Source organism: Marmota marmota, unplaced genomic scaffold, assembly GCF_001458135.2.
Source record: "Marmota marmota marmota unplaced genomic scaffold, marMar, whole genome shotgun sequence".
In the NCBI taxonomy this organism is placed as follows: domain Eukaryota; kingdom Metazoa; phylum Chordata; class Mammalia; order Rodentia; family Sciuridae; genus Marmota; species Marmota marmota.
In genome coordinates this window covers 414,418-430,966 of record NW_026000338.1, presented here as the reverse complement: position 1 = coordinate 430,966, position 16,549 = coordinate 414,418, and the positions used below count along the sequence as shown (strand labels likewise).

At 38.5% G+C, this 16,549-nt stretch overlaps 2 protein-coding genes across 2 annotated transcripts in view; one reads left to right on the top strand and one right to left on the bottom strand.

Annotated features, from left to right (window-relative positions):
* The window catches only part of Magt1 (magnesium transporter 1), a 36,419-nt gene extending 29,570 nt beyond the window's left edge, over window positions 1–6,849 (bottom strand). The window contains exon 1 of the mRNA XM_015505865.2: window positions 6,565–6,849. Coding sequence (XP_015361351.1) covers window positions 6,565–6,762 — 198 coding nt within the window. The 5' untranslated portion in view covers window positions 6,763–6,849. The remainder of the gene's footprint in view (window positions 1–6,564) is intronic.
* Window positions 6,850–12,943: 6,094 nt separating this feature from the next.
* The window catches only part of LOC107159289 (cytochrome c oxidase subunit 7B, mitochondrial), a 6,249-nt gene continuing 2,643 nt past the window's right edge, over window positions 12,944–16,549 (top strand). The window contains exons 1-2 of the mRNA XM_015505863.2: window positions 12,944–13,105; window positions 15,905–16,029. Of these exons, the coding sequence (XP_015361349.1) occupies window positions 13,066–13,105; window positions 15,905–16,029 (165 nt within the window). The 5' untranslated portion in view covers window positions 12,944–13,065. The remainder of the gene's footprint in view (window positions 13,106–15,904; window positions 16,030–16,549) is intronic.

Below are 16,549 nucleotides of genomic sequence, written 5' to 3'. Positions count from 1 at the left end.
TCTTTTTTTTTTTTTTGTACCAGGGATTGGACTCAGGGGCACCTAACCACTGAGCAGCCACATCCCCAGCCCTATTTTGTATTTTATTTAGAGACAAGGTCTCATTGAGCTGCTTAGGCCTTCACAGTGGCTGAGGCTGGCTTTGAACTCAAGATACTCCTGCCTCAGCCTCCCGAACTGCTGGGATTACAGGTGTGCACCAACATGCCTAGTGAAAAGTTGTATTTCTTATTCACAAAAATCTAATTTTTTTCTTGCAGTACTCTGGAATGAACCCAGGGACACTTTACCACTGAGCTACATCCCCAGTCCTTTCTATTTTTGAGATTTGGTCTTGCTAAGTTGCTGAGGGTCTTGTTAAATTGCTGAGGCTAGCTTGGACCTTGTGATCCACCTGCATCAGCCTCCTAAGTCACTGGAGTTACAGAAGTGTGTCACCAGGTCAGGCTTACTCCAAAGTTTTAAATTTGCCAGGTGTGGTGATGTATGCCTGTAATCTCAGCGACTCAGCAAGCTGAGGCAGAAGGATTGCAAATTCGAGCCCAGTCTCAGCAATTTAGACAGTTTCCAAACAAAAAGTACAAAAGGCTGGGGATATATTTAAGTGGCAGAGCTTTCCTGGGTCCCTCAATTAATAGATACATATACAAATAAACAAAATAAATATACAAGGGCCAGAGATGTAGCTCAGTGTTTGCCAAGCATGTGAAGGTTATTAATTCAATCCTCCTCACCACAAAAAATAGAGTAAAGGAATATATTATCATTTAAAGCTAAAACTGATTGTCATTCACATTCCTTTTGAATTTCAGAAGTAATAAAGCTAAGCACTGGGCTGGAGATATAGCTTAGTTGGTAGAGTGCTTGCCTCATATGCATAAGGCCCACAGAAAAAAATAAATAAAAATAAAGCTAAGCACCACCAACCTGAATTGTTCTAAAATGTACCTCCCTTCCCTCCAAAACTTCTTTGATTGTATCTTTATTCTAAGGTTTATGCACAAAAATTCATATTTTTAGCTTCCTTAATCATCTACCAGTCTTCACATGTTAGAAAATAATATTCCTGGCTAAACAATATATTTCCAACTCCATCCTTAAATTAAGGGTGAGACAGAACAGATCTAGAAACATAATTGGCAGATAATTACTGAAGGAGACAGTGAGCAAAGAGAGCATTTTTAATCTTTAGATGCCATCTGTTCCATTCTCAGTTCACCTACTTCTCAGATTCAGCTAAAATATATCACTGTCTCCTTTCCTAGATTTTTTCCTAGAGGGTGTCTCAACTTGTTTGTTTTGTAACTGCTATGGAGTCTAGTTCTCTATAATAATATATCTTCTAAAGACTGCAGGGTTTTGCACCTGTGATACTTTCATGTGTCAATTAAAGCAACTGCTGGAGAATGTAGTTTTTCTAATGACAGCCTATCTTCTTAAAAGATGAAGGTGATTTTATTTTCTGTATACTCCTCCTAAAAATATCACAAAAGAGCAATTGAAAAATATTTAACTGCTGGGTGTGGCAGTACATGCCTGTAATCCCAGGTGACTTGGGAGGCTGAGGCAGGATGATTGCAAGTTTCAGGCCTGCCTCAGCAATTTAGTGAGGCTATAAGCAACATAATGAGACCTTGTCACATAATAAAAAATAAACCAAAGGGCTGGGGCTGTGACTCAGTGGTAAAGTGAACACCCTGGGGTTTAATCCCCAGTATCAAAAAGAAAAAGAAAAAGAAAAAAGAAAAAACGTTTTACTACCTAGAGGAACATGATCTTATTTTCTAATATTCATCCAATCTCTCCTATATGCTAGGAACTGCATCAGAGGCTTTATGAACTGAGCACATCTCAATTAATTTTCACAACAGCTAAAGAAATAGGCACTTTCCCATTCTACTGATGAAAAAAATGAGACTCAATAACTTGCTCAAGCCAGGCACGGTGGTGCAAGCCTGTAATCCCAGTGGCCTGGAAGTCTGAGGCAGGTGGATCACCAGTTCAAAGCCAGCCTTACCCATGGCGAAGCGCTTAGCAACTCAGTGAGACCCTGTCTCTAAATAAATTACAAAATAGGGCTGGGGATGTGGCTCAGTGATCCAGTGCCCCTGAGTTCAATCCTTGGTACCAGAAAAACAAACCAAAAAAAAAAAAAAACTTGCTAAAGATCACTAGGGTTGGATTAAAGTACACTTGCTAAAATTTTACATAATTTTTAAAAAACTGAGAAGGGGGGACACTGCAATCTTAGCATTATTATGACCATTTTTATTATGCTTTGTGCATTCACCCTTTTCTGTGTTTCACATTACTTCTTTATTATTATAGGTTCACAAAAGTAGGTAAAGAAATATGAACAATTTTATCAAATACCATGCTTTGCTAGGAACAGTGGTACATGCCTGTAATCTCAGTGGCTCAAGAGGCTGAGGGAGGAGGATCGCTATTTCACAAACAGCCTCAGCAACTTAGAGTGACCCTGTCTCTAAAGAAAATATAAAAAGGGCTGGGGATGTGGCTCTGTGATTAAGTGCCTCAGGGTTCAATCCCCAGTACCAAAAACAAAACATGCTTTTTCATTTGTATCATGCTGCCTCCCTAAGACAACACCAGATTTGAGGACAAACAACTTTCCTTCTACCACTAGGGAAAATAACTCAAAATAAAAATAAAACCAGTTATTGAAAAAGAAAACTTTTATGGCTTAAGAGAGCACAGAGCATTAAAATGCTTTGGAGGCAAAACAAGGATGGAATCCTAATTTAACTTCTGATGGTTGTGCTTCTTTGAGCAAACCCCTAATCTTTCTTGCTTAGTTTAAGTTTCAAAAGAGGATAATATTTTACAGTACTAATGTGAAGATTATAGAAAATGCATGTAAACCATGGTGCCTATCATGCATATCAAATAAAGAAGTCCATGTTCCAGGGAGAACACTGTTAAAAGTATAATGAGTTACATATGGTAGCATTCCCTTTAATAGATAAGCATGAGGTACCTGAGTGAATTTTTTTCTGTTACTGGGGATTGAACTCAGATATACTTTTTATTTTTTGTTTTGAGGTAGGGTCTAAGTTACCCAGACTGTCTTCAAAATTGCAATCCTCCCGCGTCAGCCTCCTAACTAGGTGGGACAGGCATGTGCAACCAAGCCAAGCAAGATGCTCACTGTTTAATGGGGAAAGCTGGTATAAAAACATTGACAACATGATATGCTGAATTCATGTCAATTAACTTGATGGGAACCAAGAAAAGTATGGCTGAGGAAGAATGTATTTAAGCTAAGCCTTGAAGAGTACAAACCCTCAGGTAAATGGTAGGGGTAAGGTAGGAGACTCCAGCAGAAGACCTGCACATGCAAGGCAGGTAATTCAGTAGGACTAGTCCAGGAAGAAGCAGACCAGAAACAGGCTATAGAGGTCTTTTTAATATCTGCAAAATAGGTTAATGGTTTTCACATTTTTCATCTTACCACCTCTGGCAGCACTGTAAAGAATGGGTTAGAGAGTGGGCAACCAGTTAAGCAGTTACTGCAATATATTTGCAAGAGCACTAAGAGTCTGAATAGTTGGCATAAAGGGAAGGAAGTCAGAATCTGATTCATTTTCTAAAAAAAATTATATTGAGGGCTGGGTTTGTGGCTCAGTGATAGAGCACTCGCCTAGCATGTGCAAGGCCCTGGGTTTGATCAACAGCATCACATAAAAATAAATAAATAAATAAAATAAAGGTATTGTGTCCAACTATAAATAAAAAATAAACATCTTAAAAAATTACACTAAGATAAAATTCACATAACATAAAATTCACATTAAAAGCTGGGTGTGGTGGCGCATACCTGTAATCCCAGCAGTTAAGGAAGCTGAGGCAGGAGGATCACCGATCAAAGCCAGCCTCAGCAAAAAATAAGGTGCTAAGCAACTCAGTGAGTCTCTGTCTCTAATAAAATACAAAATAGGGCTGGGGATGTGACTCAATGGTCGAGTGCCCAAGTTCTATCCCTGGTACCCCCCCCAAAATAAATAAATCACATTAACTATTTAAAAATTTTAAAACTCAATGTTGCTTCCTTTTTAATAATAATTTATTTCCTGCTGGACACTTCTGCTTCTAGTTCAGTGAGACAGTAAATGAATAAACATAATTTCACTGGTAGAAATCCCCACCTTGGGGCTGGAGATGTTGCTCAATTGTAGAGCATTTGCCCAACATGCACTAAGGCCCTGGGTTCAACCCCAGTACTACCAAACAAACAAAGAAAAAAACCCTTCACCTATTTATTTAAAGTGAGTAAAATGGGTGCTGTGGCACATGCCTGTAATCCCAGCAACTTTGGAGGTTGAAGCAGCAGGATATCAGGTTCAAAGAAAGCCTTAGCAACTTAGTGAGGTGCTAAGCATCTTAACAAGACTCTGTCTCTAAATAAAATTTAAAAAATGGGTTGGAGGAGCTGAGATTGTGGCTCAGTGGCAGAGCGCTTGCCTCACACATGTGAGGCACTGGGTTTAATACTCAGCACCACATAAAAATGAATAAACAAAATAAAGATATTGTGTCCATGTATAACTAAAAAATATTTTTAAAAATGGGTTGGGGGTGCTGGGGTTGTGGCTCAGCAGTAGAGTGCTTGCCTAGCACGTGTGAGGTGCTGGGTTCGTTCCTCAGCACCACATAAAAATAAATAAAAATATGGGCTGGGGTTGTTGCTCAGTGGTAGAGCACTCGCCTAGCATGTGCAGGGTCCTTGGTTCGATCCTCAGCACCACATAAAAATAAATAAATAAAATAAAGGTATTGTGTCCAACTACAACTAAAAAAATATTATAAAAATATATGCTAGGGATGTGGCTTAGTGGTTAAGTGCTCCTGGGTTCAATCCCCAGTAACAACAACAACAAAAAAAATAAGAGGCCATTGCAGAAATTTAGACAATTCCAGTATATAAGGTAAATACTGAAATATTTCCCTCATCAACACTAGCAACTGCCCAGAGTTAGGAATGATTGAGTACCATTACAGAGGTCATTCTTACATAGGCATATATACATACTTACATATATTAAAAAAATAAAACAAGGACTCTAGCATATAATATTATGAACTGCTCTCCATCTTGTTTTCCACATAAGAATGGCTAAGAAGCACATCAGTTGGGTGCGGTGACACACACCTGTAAGCCCAGTGACTCGGGAGGATGAGGCAGGAAGATTATAAGTACCAGGGCAGCCTCAGAAAATTAGCCAGCGAGGCCCTTAGCAATTTAGTGAGACCTTGTTTCAAAGTAAAAAATTGCCAGGCACCGGTGGCACACACCTGTAATCCCTGAGGCTTGTGAGGCTGAAGGAGGAGGACCGAGAGTTCCAAGCCAGCCTAGCAATTTAGCCAAACCCTAAGAAACTTGGCCACACTGTGTCTCAAAATAAAACATAAAAAGGGCTGGGGAGGGGCTGAGGTTGTAGCTCAGTGGTAGAGCGCTTGCCTAGCATGTGTGAGGTATTGGGTTCAATCCCAGCACCACATATAAATAAATAAAACAAAGGTACTGTGTCCATCTACATGTTAAAAAAAAAAAAATATATATATATATATATATATATATATGGCTGGGGATGTGTGGCTCAGTGGTTAATCACCCCTGTGTTCGATCTCTGATATGTGTGTATGTGTGTGTGTGTGTGTGTGTGTATATATATATACACACACACACACACACATACACAGGGCTCTAAATCACAAATATTTCAAAACATAAAGTTAAAATTCATATGTTGGTATTTTTCAATTGTGAGTAAAGTTCTGTATCTTCTCCACTTCCTAAAGCTTTTAAATTCCACAAAGAGGGGTCTTAATTCTGTTCATTTACATATACCACGTGCTTAGAACAGTGCATACATAGTATGCTTATTATTTTTTGCATGACTGAGTATTTGGATAGTGTAATAAACCGAGCCTAATTTCACTCTGGCTAATTTTCACATTCCTGAAATGAAAATGACACAAAAGAATTGTTATACATGTACAAGGGAATTACATTTAGGCTGGCACCCATCTGTAATTCCAGAGACTCGGTAGGCAGAAGTAGGAGGATCACAAGTTTGACGCCATCCTCAGCAACTTAGCGAAACCATGTCTCAAAAGGGTTGGGAATGTAGCTCAGTGGTTAAGCACCTCTGGGTTCAAGCCCCGGTACCAAAAAAAAAAAAAAAAAAAAAAAAAGGAAGTTACATTTGCCTACAACGGAAAGACTTATATTCTACCCTCTGGTTCTAAAATCGAACTCCCTAACCCCAACACTCGATAGGGCCCAAACTCAAAAGAAGTGTCTAAAGTTGTAGTTATATACATACATAGGCATAGAGAAGCCAGGTTGTCACCTACTGCATCCCACTGTTAGATTAAACGCCCAGAAAACAAAGCGTTACAGTTTCTGAAAACCGCGGAATTGAAGACACTAAAAGGCACAGAAACTGGCGGGGAAAGAGGGACAGGAAGGAGTGAACAGATCCTTTTATGCCCTACACATTTTGGGGGGGGGGACCCGATTGCTGGAAGCCGCGTTCTCACCTCCTTCTTTCTTTGAGCAGAGGCCGCGGGAACCTTGTAAATGAGCAGCAGCGCCACCGCCACGGTCACAGAGACACACCAAAACCATCTACAGGCTGCCATGTTCGCACGTCTCCCCACTGTAAGCGAAACTTTCCTCTGGCAGGATCTGAGGGTGGGGCGTGAGAAAAGGCAAGCCGTCCCCTTGCCTTTCCTCATTGGTTTAGCTCAGCCCTGCGGGGCGACCCCTCACATTACGTCACAGTGGGCAGCTGCTAGACGCCCGCTAAAAAACAGTTCGCTTCTAATTGGTCCTCGTTAGCCAATAGAAAAAGGCTCATCTGGAAGCTTTTCATTGGTCCGCTAAAAATAATGGCCTGCCCTTTCATTATGCATGAAGGTGTCGCACTTCCCAGCGCCTAAAGCCTGAAGCACGCTGCACGCTTGCGCAGTTGGGAATCATTGCAGATGAAGAGTCTAAAATGGCATGAAGCAGCTAAACGGATTCTTTCTTCTGAAAACTTATTTAGAAGTCCTCGAGGGGCTGGGGATGTGGCTCAAGCGGTAGCGCGCTCGCCTGGCATGCGTGCGGCCCGGGTTCGATCCTCAGCACCACATACAAACAAAGATGTTGTGTCCGCCGATAACTAAAAAATAAAAATATTAAAAATTAAAAAAAAAAAAAGAAGTCCTCGAAATTCACTTCTTTCGTTTAATATTCTAGAAGAACGGGACATGTGAATAATAGGCACTTATTATCCTCCAAATTACTTTAAAGTGAAGAAAATAAGTAAAAGTAGGAAAGCAAAAACAGTAGAGCTGAGTTTTTTTTTTTTTTAACTAAAGTAAATGTAAATAGGAGTTTCTTTAACCCAGCAGACGTGACGCGTTGTCCTCCTGGAGCGTTTTCTGCGTGGCAGTGTACGCACGGTTCAGGAGGATTCTAGATTTTCCCTCCATGAGCTCAGTGCCCAAACTGGCCGCCTCCACACTCAAAACAGGTTTCGTAGGTTCGGAGGTGTTTCTGTTTGGGTGGTAGGTAGGTAAAATGCCCAACTCTAAAAATTTTAAAGAAGGGAGGGGATCCTTATTTTAATGTTAAGGTGGTATTCTCAGTCCCAAACCCAGACTGATGTGTGAGGTTTCAGACATAAGGCACACGTCCTTTCTCGTCGCTGCCGCATTTGCTTTACTTCCTTGGTACCTAAGAATTTAAGACTCAAGGGCAGAAAGTAAACGATAGATTATTGAACAGTCATGCCCTAGGTTTTATTCCCAATCTTCAAGGTACTGTGTTTAAATTCCCAGTTTAGCTCTGAATTCCCAGGAGCTCTCAACACTCCTAGGGCTAAGAGCTGCTGCCATTGCGACCCTGCTAGGTGTTTCTTCACCATCCCTTGGGATGATAATTCCTCTCGTCCACTGCTGGGTCACGGCGCTCCCCGCCCCGCTCCTCAGTGTCTCACTCTGACATTTACCAAACGTCTGAGCTCCCTCAGGGACTACAAAATTAATTTCAGCAGTTTTGCTGTGAACCAAACAAAAACACAAAGACAAGCCACCCTGTGGTCCAGACCGTAAAATGCGACCCAGAGCATGTTGGCAAGATTGCAGAAGGACCTTCCTCTCTGGGCATGATGTGCGGGTGGATACTGCACCTGGTCCTCTTTCTCTGCTGGGTCATAGGGACCACAGTAATGGTCAGAGGGTGGGAAGGGTCAGGACGTCGAATTGCTGGGTTGTATGACACAAGGAGGGGAATGACGATCTTCAAGTCCAGTCTTCCTCTGTTCTACAAAGTAGAGTGGTGATTTGTGTGCAAAGATTGAAATTTTAAAATGTTAAAAAATTACTAAAATTCAATATTGTTATTAATTTTAATTGAAAAAAAGTTTGAATACCTTTTGTGTCCCAGAAACTGCCAGGAACAGTGAAAAAGAATATTAAAAAATTATTTTTTAGGGGCTGGGGTTGTGGCTCAGAGGTAGACCACTGACCTAGCATGCGTGAGGCACTGGGTTCGATCCTCAGCACCACATAAAAATAAAATATATTGTGCCCACCTATAACTAAAAAATAAATATTTAAAAATTGTTAAAATTATTTTTAAAAGTTTTTGTGTATTCACTGCTTTTTTTTTCTAGTTGAACTCCTTGATTTACTACTTAAAACAATAACATGGACTTAATAGACAGCAAATGCCTTATTTTTTATTTATTATTTTGTTTGGGAGATGGATGTGAATGTGTTTGCAGATAAACCCTTTCTATTTTTTTTTTCCTTTGGCCTAAACGCGACAGAAATTTATTTCTTATTCAGCCCCCAAAATACGTAGCTTTCTTCAAAGAGGTTCATGATAAACATTTAAAGAAATGGAAACACTAATCACCCTGATTTGATCCTTACACATTGTATATGTGAATCAAGTTATCACACTGTTTCTCATAAATATGTCAATTTTTAAAATTAAAGAATATTAGAAAAAAAGAAGTTATTCAAATACCTAGGGTCCTGCTGTCTTTTGAAAATTTTGTTCTTTTTAGTTATACATGACAGAAGATTATATTTTGATATATCATACATACATGGAGTATAACTTCCCACTCTGTGGTTGTACATGATGTGGAGTTATACTGGTTGTATATTCATTCATGAACATAGGAAAACTATGTCTGATTCATTCTATTGTCTTTCCCATTCCCATCACCCCTCCTTTCCTCCTATTCCCCTCTGTTCAATCAGGTGAACCTACACACACACTCACACACACACACACACACACACTATTGTGAGTCACCATCCACATATCAGACAGAAAGAACATTTGGCCTTTGGTTTGGGGGATTGGTTTATTTCACTTAGCATGATATTCTCCAGTTCTATCCATTTTCCAGCAAATTCCATAATTTCATTCTTCCGTATGGCTGAGTAATATTTCATTGTTTATATGTATCACAATCCTTTTCTTCTTTTTAAATCTTTTGTGGTTATAAATTTCATTAAACAAAGCGGTAACACGCTCGCCTGGCATGCGCGGGGCGCTGGGTTTGATCCTCAGAACCACATAAAATAAAATAAAGATGTTGTGTCCACCGAAAACTGAAAAATAAATATAAAAAAAATAACAGAAATCCTGGGGTTGGAGTTGTGGCGCAGTGGTAGAGCACTTGCCTAGCATGTATGGGGTGCTGGGTTCAATCCTCAGCACCACATAAAAATAAAATGAAGGTATTGTGTGCAACTACAACTAAAACAAAATACTAAAAAAAATTAAAATAATGAAAATCCTACACTACTGAAGAATTTTCCATTTATTTGGTGCAGTTCTGCTTTATTACATTGGTTTGTAAAACTAGGATGATTTCACTAGAGAAGGAAAAACAGTAGCAAAATAATATCAATGTCATTCAGGTTTTTTTTTTCTTTTTGGGGTGTTGGGGATCAAAACTAGGGCGTGTCCAGGTGTGGTGGTGCATGCCTGTAATCCCAGGAGCTGGGGAGGCTGAGTCAGGAGGATTGCGAGTTCAAAGCCAGTCTCAGCAAAAGTGAGGTGCTAAGCAAGTCAGTGAGACCCTGTCTCTAAATAAAAACACAAAACAGGGCTGAGGATGTGGCTCAGTGGTTGTGTGACCCTGAGTTCAATCCCCAGTACCAAAAAAAGAAAAGAAAAAAAAGAAAGAAATAAAAAGAAAAAGAAAGAAAAGAGTAAAATAAAAAAAATCAAAATCAGGGCCTGCCTTGTGTGTGCTAAATATATGCTCAGCTATTCAGCTACACCTCCAGTCATGTAAATTTAAAAAATAAAAATTATGGACTGGGGAATAGCTCAGAGATAAAGTAAGTACTTAGCATGTGCAAGTCCAGGGGACCAATTCTCAGTGCTAAAATATAAAATAATAATGAAGAGTAAATTTTTAAAGTTTTAAAGGGTATCCATCTATCATATTGACAATATCCAAAAGTTTGACAATGTGTGCTGTCAGCAAAGCATGGGGATGTGGAAAACATAAACCCTATACATTGCTGGTGGGAATGTAAAGTGGTGCAACATCTATGGAGTATTATTTGACAATATTGAACAAAACTGCATATGAATTTAACTTTTGATCCAGCAATCCCACTTCTTGGAATCTAGCCTTATTCATTTCAGCATTATTCATAATGGAGATATTCTTTTTTTTTTTTAAAGAGGAGAGGGGGGGAGAGAGAGGGGGGATTTTTTTAATATTTATTTTTCAGTTCTCAGCAGACACAACATCTTTGTTTGTATGTGGTTCTGAGGATCGAACCTGGGCTGCTCGCATGCCAGGCGAGCGCGCTACTGCTTGAGCCACATCCCCAGCCCCTGGAGATATTCTTTTTCAAATATTTATTTACTTATTTTTATGTGGTGCTGAGGATCGAACCCAGTGCCTCACATGTGAGAGGGAGGTGCTCTGTCACTGAGCCCAGTTCTTGAAATATTCTTGAAACAACCTAAATATTCAAACAGTTGGTACAGATTGAATGTACTATAACACATATACACCACAGAGTATTTTACATCTATAAAAAAGGAATAAGTAAGACCCATATAAATTCATAATGGATTTTATGCTTTATTTTTGTACAAAAAAGGGCAAAAACAAAATACATGTGTATTTGCTCATTTTTGCAAAAGGAAACATAGGAACTAATGAAATTAGTTAATTGCAGGAGATAGAGGAAGTGGAGTGGAACAGTTGGAAAGGGAATGCATTTCTTTAAGTACACCAGTTTGTACAGTTTGACTTTTGAAATAATGTTAATGTTTTAAATTTACAAAACATAGCTTGGTATGGTGGTACATACCTGTAATCCCAGCAGTTTAGGCTGAGGTAGTAGGATCACAAGTTCCAGGACTGTCTCATCAATTTAGGGAGACCATCTAAAAAAAAAAAAAAAAAACTATCTGGAGATGTATCTCAGTAGTAAAGCACCCCTGGGTTCAATTCCCATTACCTCAAAAATAGACAAATAAACAATCCAAATGTAAAATCAGGTTAGTTGTACAAGATGAAAAAAATCCTGTAGATAGATGGGATGATTGTTGAACAACAATAAGAATGTACCTAATGTCATTTAACTGTACACTGAAGGTAAATTTTATGTTATATATATATTTAACCAAAAATTTAAAAAACGGAAAATTAAATTTAAAAATCAGGGCTGGGCCAGGTGCAGTGACACACACCTTAATCCTGGTGAGTCAGGAGGCTGAGACAGAGGGATTCCAAATTCAGTGCCAGCCTCAGCAACTTGCTGAGGCCCTGTGCAATTTAGTGATAACCTGCCTCAAAATAAAAAAAAGTGAAAAGGACTGAGGATGTGACTCAGTGGTAAAGCACCCCTGGGTTAAACCCCCAGGACAAAAAACAAGGCATTGCCCCCTTCCTAACATTTTATTATGAAAATATCCAAACATGCATAAAAATTGAAAGAATTGCACTGTGAACACTGCCCAATATTCTAAATCAACAGCTTACAAAATTTGTTTTACCAAATATTTATCCATACAGTACACAAATGCTTTCATTTTGTTTGATACTGGGGCTAAAATCCAAGGCCTCACATATGCTAAGTATATGCTCTTCCACTGATCTATACTGCCACTACCAAGAATGTGTTGTTGTTTTTTTTTTTTTGCAACTTTTCTCTAAATTTGGAGTTATTTCAAAATTCAAATTTAATCAGTTAATATGTAGAATTGTGAGAACTAAAGTGAAAGAAAGCAAGCAAACAAGCTAGTCTTTATTTTTGTACTGGGGTTTAACGCAAGGGTGCTTTGCCACTGCTGAACTATCTCCGCATCCACCTTCCTTTTTAACTTTTCATTTTTTTTTTTATGCTGGGGATTGAACCCAGGGCTTTGTGCATGCAAGGTAAACACTCTACAAACTGAGCTATATCCCCAGCCATCCCCCCCTTTTAAAAAATCTAATTTTTAAGATATGGTTTTACTAAGTTACTTAGGGCTTCGTTAAATTACTGAGGTTGTATTTGAACGTGATCTTCCTGCCTCCGCCTCCCAAGCAGGTGGGATTACAGGCGTGCACCCCTTCCCCCGCACAAGTTAGCTTTGGAGGAAAAGAAAGAGGAACAAAGTCGTGTGGAGCGAGATACCAAACCCAAGCTTCTGGAATATTAACACCGTCTTGAAGCTGGTGCCTTAGGTGACTCAGCTTAAAATCTGTGCCTAGGCTTTCCATTATAGAGTTCTAAATCTAGCTTCAAGATGTTCTCTCATTTTTTTAAGTTAAATATCATCATGTGTCACTTACAAAGCTTCGCACTACATTTCCCAAAAGGCTTTTATCTTTCCTCGCGGTAATAAGGATTACAATTTCTATAGGTCCTTACAAATCTCGCGAGACTTTACCAAATCTCATTAAGGATTCCTTCCCAAAGCCATTTTGTTTTTCAGGGCTCTCTGCAAGGGTACCTGGATCGAATTTACATCAAAGCAGCAGCTGCAGTTGCGGTAGATCCCTCTGCACTTCCACCATGTTTCCCTTGGCCAAAAATGCTCTGAGTCGTCTCCAAGGTGAGCAAAATCGTGAGCAAGCCATTTACAACCGCCTTATATCCGTGTGTCCTCGTGGTCTTTTCGTTTTTCTTGCTCCAACATCCTGGCCCTCTAATTCTACATGCTGTCTCTTACTTCGTCCAAAGTCATTGGGGAGATATCCGTAGCATTGGCTTTATCGTCCGGTGTTTTTGTTTCATTTCCTAGCTCTGTCTCTGCTATTGGAGTCATATCCTCGTACTGCATTTTTAGCCTTGTAACCTATCTACTCTTTAATTATCTCTCGCTTTTAAAGTGATGTCCTACATTTTAGCTTTGGATCCACATTTATTTCTAACCACACATAGAAGAACCTTCTCTCCCGTCCCTACAGCTTTAACTGTAGGAAACTGTAAACCCATCTCTTCACCTGTTTTCATGGCCGGGAGACGACCTAAATGGTAGCCTTGTAGACTTAAAAAGTTACTTGCGGGTTGTTAACTGAATATTAGTTGCCGTGAGAGCAATCGTGGTTATCTTTTTATCTAGAAGTTAGGCAAATACAGGGAAATCTGAGATCAGCATCATGAACTGAGAATGCACTAGATTGGAGAGAAAAAATTTATTTCCATATTTGATTTGCACTGAAGGTGACCTTGAGTAATGTGAGTGAAGGTGACCTTATACAATCATCATTTACTAATGTAGCCATACTAATTTTAACTTTACATTAGGAGCATTACTTGACTGTGTTCTAAACACTCAAGCAGTTTTTAAAATAAATGAAAAAATAGTAGCCCTACTAGGTTTCATATGCCAAAAGCCGTGTTCATTATTTCTTTAACTTGGGGTAAATTATTTAATCTCTGAACCTGTTTTCTGCTTTATAAAAGATTAGTAGATAAAACTTGCCTTATAGGATTGTTGACGATTATATGAAATTACCAATGTATGTTAACTAAATCATATATTTTTTTAAAGAGAGAGAGAGAGAGAGAAAGAAATTTTTTAGTGTTTATTTTTTAGTTTTCGTCGGACACAACATCTTTCTTTGTATGTTGTTCTGAGGATGGAACCCGGGCTGCACGCATGCCAGGCGAGCGCGCTACCGCTTGAGCCACATCCCCAGCCCCTAAATCATATTTTGTCGCAGAGGACAGGTCTAAAGAAATCCACTTGGGTAATCTGTTTAAGTCAGAATTTTTGGTAATCATAATTTCTTTGCCCTTTAAGCAAATGGGGAAATCTTGTACCTTAGGAATGCTTTTCTGTTTCTTTCAGTGTGGAATTCACACACGCATTTTTTTTTTAACTGTTCTGGAATAGAATACATTGTGAAATGTTTGTAAATTTGCACATCCTGGATGTGAGTTCTTAAGCACATATCTTGATGTGTGTATATATACATATACATATACACATTTTGAGGCTTTTTAAAACAATAAGGACTTGCTACTTGGAGAGGAAGGAAAAAAAAAAAAAAACTTCCAGAATGTCTTGTTTCTTTCCCAAGTTGTCCTTCATAGTTCCTCCAGGGACAGTTTGAAAGGTTGTTGTACCCTTTCTACAAGAATATAGTAAAAGCTAAGTTTTAATTTTATCATTCTGCTTAAAAATCTTTACTATCTTCCCCAGCCTAGGAAAAAAATGCACCTTGTCCTTCAACTAAATGTAATTGATTTTCCAGTACAAAGAGCTTTTCTGTCTCTGCCTCTTTCCCACATTAACCACCAAAACCTATCTGCCATTCAAAGTGCTTAGCTAATTCTACTTGCTTATATTGTAGTGATCTGTGTCTTCATGTGTAGTATCCTTTTTCAGACTGGAAGTTATCTGGTGACAGATACCTGTTTCTTTCATATTTTTATATATTCTATTACAGTGTGGTGCCCTATTCATTAATAATTTGTTGAGGTGGGGGGGTACTGGAGATTGAACCCAGGTGTACTTTAACACCAAGCTACATCTCCAAACCTTTATATTTTTTTTTATTTTGAAGTTGATGATGCTGGCCTTGAACTTGTGATCCTTCTGTCTTAGCCTCCCCAGTTGCTGAGATTACAGGAGTGTACCACCGTGCCTTACTGAATATTAATATCTTAAATATCCAGATTACTTTAGTTTTGGAGGGTTTTATTGTTGTAATAATTTAAGGTCACTAACATTTAGTGTGCTATAAATTTCATTTTGAGTTTTTTTGCCCTTGTATGTTTTAAGTTTTTTGAGTGTTGTTAACTTGAGTGAAAATTAAAGTTATACATATTCAAATTAATGAGTAGAAGCCAAGTTCCATCCACTTAGTGATGTTATTAGCATCACTTTTTTTTTTTAAAGAGAGAATTTTTTAAAAATATTTATTTTTCAGTTTTCGGTGGAAACAACATCTTTATTTTTTATTTTTTTATGTGATACTGAGAATCAAACCCAGCGCCCCGCGCATGCCAAATGAGCGCGTTAGCGCTTGAGCCACATCCCCAGCCCTATTGACATCACTTGTTACTTGCTTTTGCCCCCACGTTTTATTATGAATAGTTTCAAACAGAAAAGATTTGGAAGAATTACATGATGAACATCCACATACTTACCATGTAGAGTCTGTGATTGTTATATTGCTGTATTTGTTTATTCACATATCTGTCCATTTGTCAGTTGATCTTATTTTTGATGCATTTCACAGTATACTACTGTGTTTTTAGCTGCAATGTGTTTTTAACATTTTATTGAACTGTGTTATACTATAATTTCCTTGACTTTTTAATTGGCAGTATCAGTTACGTGTTATCTTTCCCTGATAATTGATAGATATACTTATGTAATTTTTTTTTTCTTTCCTGTAAGTTCGAAGCATTCAGCAAACAATGGCAAGGCAGAGTCACCAGAAACGTGTACCTGATTTCCATGACAAATATGGTAATGCCATATTAGCTAGTGGAGCCATTTTCTGTATTTCTGTATGGACATATGTAAGTATTGTTGATTGATAATTTTTTTTGTGGTTCTGGGGATTGAACACAGGGCCTACCCATGATAGGCAAGCACTTTTCACCGAGCTGTACCCCCAGTTCCAATAATTTTGTTAGATATTTCTTATTATCATTTGCTCCATGTATTAAAAAATGTTTTAACAAAGTACTACACATATGTAGTTAGGAGGGGCTGGGGATTTAGCTCACTTTGTAGAGTGCTTGCCTTGCATGCACAAATCCTGGATTCAATTCTCAGCACCAAAAACAATCAAAAAACAAACATTATGTCTGATTTCAGAAAAATCAAAACTAGAAAGAAGTCTAAATACAGCTTCTTTTGTTTATCAAGGCAACAGCTGATTTCTTTTAAACCCTACTTACATATTTATTTAAAATTTCAGGACTCCTACTTTATCAATTAATAGTGACTGGTAAATAGATTGTTAACTGTAAGCTGTAGCCAGGTCCTGTATTGCACACCTGTAATCCCAGCAGCTTAAGAGGCTGAGGCAAGAGG